This window comes from Gadus macrocephalus, chromosome 20 (assembly GCF_031168955.1).
Source record: "Gadus macrocephalus chromosome 20, ASM3116895v1".
NCBI classification, from domain to species: Eukaryota; Metazoa; Chordata; class Actinopteri; order Gadiformes; family Gadidae; genus Gadus; species Gadus macrocephalus.
In genome coordinates this window covers 19,124,780-19,130,779 of record NC_082401.1, presented here as the reverse complement: position 1 = coordinate 19,130,779, position 6,000 = coordinate 19,124,780, and the positions used below count along the sequence as shown (strand labels likewise).

The 6,000-nt window shown below is 46.9% G+C and overlaps 1 protein-coding gene across 1 annotated transcript in view; it reads right to left on the bottom strand.

The window, feature by feature from the left end:
• LOC132448320 (low-density lipoprotein receptor-related protein 1B-like) overlaps positions 1-6,000 on the bottom strand; it is a 191,513-nt gene that overhangs the window by 109,963 nt on the left and 75,550 nt on the right. The window contains 2 exon segments of the mRNA XM_060039484.1: positions 1,151-1,513; positions 1,516-1,535. Coding sequence (XP_059895467.1) covers positions 1,151-1,513; positions 1,516-1,535 — 383 coding nt within the window.

Sequence of the window (6,000 nt, the reverse complement as noted above, 5' to 3'; positions counted from 1 at the left end):
TCCTCTTTGCATTCAATTCTTGTTTGTGATGTATCACTTGAGATAAACTGTGAAACGGATCGAGACAAAGAGCTTTCAATTGTCTACTCAAAAATAGATTAACTATCACAGCGCATAAATCTCAAAACACTGCAATGAGGGCGGGAGGGCGGAATATTCGCTTTTAGCAGGGCTGGCCCCGGAAGACAAGCTGTCTCCAGGGTGCACTGCCGATCCCCCTACATCAAACACAATGGCAGAGAACGCTGGATGAGTCTTGACCTCGTTCAGGACACAGCAGGCCTTTATCAGCAAGATTAATAGGGCTACAGTTGTTCTTTTACAGAGGCCAAGGGTTTCATAAACCTGATGCCGTGAACACCTGAATAGACAATAAGGTACTTGAGATCTCTCCCTTATCCTTGGTGAGACAGTGAACAGCCCGTCCGAGGAGGACTTTCAAAGGCTACTATTCTAAGTAGCTCATAATCTATAATTAAGGCTTCCAAACTGTGATGACGGTTGGGGGACTAATGACTTGCGCTCGGCCGTCAAAGCCCTCCACATACATACTGCGCTCGCTCCCGCCTTCTCTTTGTGTCCCCCCCCCACCCACCCACAGACTCTCATATAAAGACTCAAGAGGTTTCTTTTGTGCATAAATGAATGTCTAAACTTATTGAAAGTGCCGGGACGAATACAGAACCTTAACACTGGTCCTAGCGACAATTTAATATATCTAAATCAGAGAGACTTGAGAATGTCTGGGCTTATGATTGTCTTTCTCACGAAGAAAGGAGATGGGGAGAACAGCTAGCAAGCCCCAGTATCCCGTTGTGTGTATCACATCTCCTCTAGAACAGCGGTTCCCAACCTTTTGAGGCTCCACATAATCCCGGGCAGAAGTTCAAGGCACACAGACTCAGGGATGAGGGGAATGATTATGAAAAGTGTCACACACATTATGACTCCCAATATATGTTGTTACCAATTTCCATGGCAAAAAGAAAATGCAAAAAGGGCAAACGTCTCATCAAAATCAGACAGCCCCATGCCTTATTTATCAACAATATGTGTCTTAACGGAGTAAAGACGGTATTATGTGGAATGATGAATCAATAATGAGGAAATAATAAATACCACTAATTAAACTGTAAAACTACTCAATCCCTTACTAGCATTGCCCTAACCCATCTCAAGATCATGCAATGTCCCAAAACATTTCCCCGGAAAAAACCAGTGCCTTGCCTCAAGGCACATCGGCACAAGGCCAGGTAGCCCCGGAGGCCGACCGACAAGAACAACCGCAACAGCAAACCGGGAGGAAGACCCACCTGGCTCCCCTGGATGATGGTGTGCCGGTTCCCCCCGTGGTAGTCCACCACGTCCACGTAGTCCAGGTAGGCGTCGGCCCAGTACACCAGCTTCCTCACCAGGTCCAGCGCCACGGCCGTGGGCTGCTCCACGTGCTCCGTCACCAGCCGCGTGCGGTTGGTGCCGTCCATGTTGCAGCGCTCCAGCTTGGCCACGTTCCGTAGTCGGTGAAGAACAGCATCCTGGGATGGGGAAAAGGCCGGGCGAAGCGCCGTGTAAGCTCCTCTCCCGGGGGGTGTTTTTCGCACGTTTGGTTGTTTGGTTGTTCTTCTTTAGACGCTGCGGCGGGCGCTGACACTGACACTAACAACCAACTCTTATCGTTGCCGTTGAGTCGTTGAAGGGAGAGGCTTTTTTGCCGTGATGGTTGGAGTTTAAGGTTTATAGACAAGTTATACACGGCGACCTTCCATACAGGATTCAAACCACACCTCTTGACAAATCCATCACAGAGACCACGGCATTCCAATTAAAATACAGTACATCCCATTTGCGGGACATAGTATTCCTTAACGTGTAGCCCTGTTTATCATAATAGACGTAAAAAAGGTTCCACAGCCATATCAATTTCCAATATATGAATGATCTCAGGCTTCACGTGTGGGACAGGTTCAACCCAGCGACGGCCTACGGCCTACGCATGAAATATCTATAGCTAACTTCCATTTGGCCTCAGGTCTTCACCTAATTGATGCGGGGGGCTCACACAGCTGACGTTCTGCTGCGGCAGGGGCCACCTTCTCTCCCTGTATTGGGGTGGGGGGAGGGTAATGAGCTTCAGCCAGTGAGCGTAACCTCGTATCTGCCATCATCTGTACGAGTCAAGTCAAGGATGGGGGAGAGAGATGGGGGGATCCCGTGAACCCAACACCAGGCTCAGCAACCCACTGCGGCTGAGGAACAGGCCTCGTCAGCAGGACACCGGGCTTTACCCAGAACAGGTGCATCTCGCCGGGGCATACAAATGATGGCCGCCGCCGCCGCTACCGCCGCTATGCTTCCACATTCCAACGGTGTGAAAGGGAGCCGGTGTTACACAGTGTTGGCTAGAAAGAGTACAGCGAGAAACAAACGGTGTCTCTAATTGCCATCGTGGCGGGGGAAGCCCAATGGTTGCTTGTCTGTCAATAAAAAAACCTCTCTTGCAAGTCACGTCAAATCATTACACCCAGTGAAATATGAAAACCTGATGAAGGATGCTTCATACTTGAGTGTCAGGAGATAATGGGTAGGATGCAGGGAAGCACTTTCGGGGGGGGGGGGGGGGGGGGGGGGGGGTCGGCGGTGGGGGTGGGAAATAATTGCGCTCTTGAAAGTGGGCCGGAGTTCTAGTCTGAAATAGGATAGAAGAAAGAATAGGAGGAAACCCTCTTCTGTGCTGAAGGAGATGAATCGCTTCACTCGGCCACGCGGACGCCACCTTAATCAAGCCGAAGCAAACGAGCCCAGAGGAAACTTCAGACGACTGGGGACCTGTTGTTAACAGCCAACTATATTGTGAATACTAAACTGATTTTTTTATTTATTTTTTTTACTCCCTTTCAAATGAACTCGAGAGGGATGTTGTGCTGTGTGACACGTCGAGCAGGGTGACCGATAGGAAGGGGCGTTGGGAGTGTGGAGCGCGTGCAGTCGCTGTGGACCCCACGTGGTGCAGAGGCGTTTGGGGGAAGCGGGCCCCGGACATGCCTCACTGCCATGAGGATGCTTGTCTGGTGGCTCTTGTGAGTTATGCTCTTTGCGCGCTAATTCCAACACTGCAAACATATTCAGGCTTAAGCTGAAGTATTTATGAATTACGCCAGTAGAGGCGAAATAATCAACTAATTGACTCTTTGAAAAGCATTTAGGCTTAAATTGAAAAAAAAAATGCAGAAAGTGTTTTTAAGCATAAATAACCTGACTGCCTTAAATTCTTGAATGCATTATGTTAATAATTGCAACTTTTTTATATGAACTGACTGTATTTTCAGAATCCGCCTAACACAACATTAGAAACATTATTAAAAACAATAATTCTTCACTTGAGCCAGCTTAAAATTTATGAATAAGCCTCATATACAAACAAGAAGCCCTCGTCTGTATCCGCTCTGCGCTTACACAACTTAATTAGAACATGGGATGTTTGTGTTGATTGTGCAGCGATTCATCAAAACTAATATGTGGTAAATAAAAACACTCATTTATTCCATGGCACCAGCTGCCTTCATTTGTGAAAAATTACAGTGCACACATGGGATGCACACAGGGCCGGCTTCATCCAATCTGGGGCCGAAGGCGAGTTAGGATTTAGATAAGGCTAAAGCAGCGTTTTTCTCATAAAGAAAGGTTCTATTGCCGATTTGAGAATTGATTTGAGAATCGATTTGAATTTGAGAGTATTAGCCACAGAAACTCTATTTCGCTTCAACAACATGTAGCTAGCTAGCTACTACAATGGAAACGGGTCTACACCTAAACAGCATATTGGACTCCTTTCCTCCTCCTATTTTCTCCATTTTAAACATTGCGGCCCTGAAGGCTTGGACCCTTGGAAAAACTTTGTTAACTCTGTGATCAGTCTGTCAGTCACTCAGCAATCGCTGGCCCATCTTATGACATGTTTTGATGCAAACGGCAACCCATCCTCCAATATCAGTGAGCATAGTAAAAATGCAATTGACCACAGGGCAGATGAATAACTGAGGAACAGGGGTGCTAAGCGTACATCTTTCTTTCTTTCTTTATTTGTTAATTTGTTACCTCGGGTAGAAATGTAAAAGTGCGTCCGGCGAATGGTTATTTATTTATGTTGAACCTCTTTGGGGGCAACAGTGCCCACTAGAGGTCTGGGGTGCCCTTAGGCAACCGCCTATATACCGTGGCCTTAGCCGGCCATTGAGGCACTGTTCCCGCAGGAGTGTTTACTGAGCATAAGAGGAGTTTCACCGGCCAACGCAGTTCACCCTATAGCCTGAATGATGAACATGAGGAAGAACCAGATGAAAGCCATGTAATTGTCATTCTGTCACTGCCACGAGGTGGTTAACCTCCACCACCTCAGCGGCGACTCCTGACTGGGCCAGTCCTGGATGGTACGCTTACTCTTTTCAACTCAAGGACACGGCCATACAGAAGAGCTATACCACCAAATAAACTGCTTAACAGCTAGGATCAAATACTTGCACGAACGCACACGCCACACACACACACACACACACACACACACACACACACACACACACACACACACACACCACACACACACACACACACACACACACACACACACACACACACACACACGCAGAGGGTGGTATCTATACTGCTGTCATGAGTCCTATTACTTGGAAGGATGTGAGGATGAATAGGCCCCAGAGAAATGTTGCAGTCCGATACTGTGAGCCAGTGCAGTTCACAGCTTTGAGGGTTGATCATCATTCAAATCCAGAACACGTTTGAACTATCATGTGCTTCATGAAATTATGAAAAATGAAAAATGGACACTATACATAATATAATACGTTTCCTCAAACTGAGGTGATCATTTACTGAACATACATATCAGGCAATGAGGCCAAGCTGCTCCGAATACATCAGGAGACATTGTGGTGTTAAAGGTGTGATGCTTACAAACCCCTTAATATAATCCTATTGCTACAGTGTGACCAATAAGATGTAATCAACCCAAAATTGTATCAATAATGGTTGCATCACAATAAGCTACAAACCTTGTACAAACGTTACCACATTAATAAAGCTGGTATTAACACGGGCCAGGAGGGGAAAAGGAAATATAAAGATCACAGCCGTGGCACTGATTTGAGTCCTTTTCACGTCTTCTGCATCATTCTCAACTGCTTTCATGTTGACTGGCTAACCACTTCATTTGCATGGTCCAAAACCCACCAATTCTGAGATCAAAGTCCAATTACCATAAGAACATGACCCAGGGAGGGGGCTATTCACCAGTCCTGAGCAGCCACAACAGGAATAAAGTAAGGAAGGAAGACTAAAGGAAGCAAGGAAGGAAGGAACAAAGGAAGGAGGAACGAAAATAAAGAACGAAAGGACGAGCGAAGGCAACAAAAAGCATTGAGAGGGTGAGTGAGAGAGCGAGGAAAGAAAGGAAATAACTTGTAATGGAAATCAGTGGTGTTCCTTTTGTTTTTCACTCCATCGCTTGGGGCTGACGAGGCTCTCTCTGCCCCCCCCCCCCCCCCCCCCCCACCTCCTCAGAAACAGCTGTACCCCTGTCTTACCAATTAGGGGAGCGAGGAGCCCGGGAAAATGTGTGTGTCTTATGAAGCCAATCTAACCGGCAGCATGGGCACTGAGGGTCCCCTGTGGCCCCCCCACAATCCCTGTATCCACAACCATCTCCCTGCTCCACACACACACACATCTCATTGTGTGTGTGTGTGTGTATGTGTAATTGTGTATGCTTTGCACAGTTCCAAACTAACATTCCGCGGCAACATATATATATCTGCGCAGAGGTATAATGACCGGAAACACAAAGAGGCAGAGAGTTTGTCCGCATGCTCCAGGTCTTCTCTGATCCCCACCTCTACCAATGACCAAGAATTTCATTGCCAGCAACTCTGTAATTGCTCTGTAATTGTTGTGCATTAACAATAAACCAATATTTGAAGATTTGAATCTTGA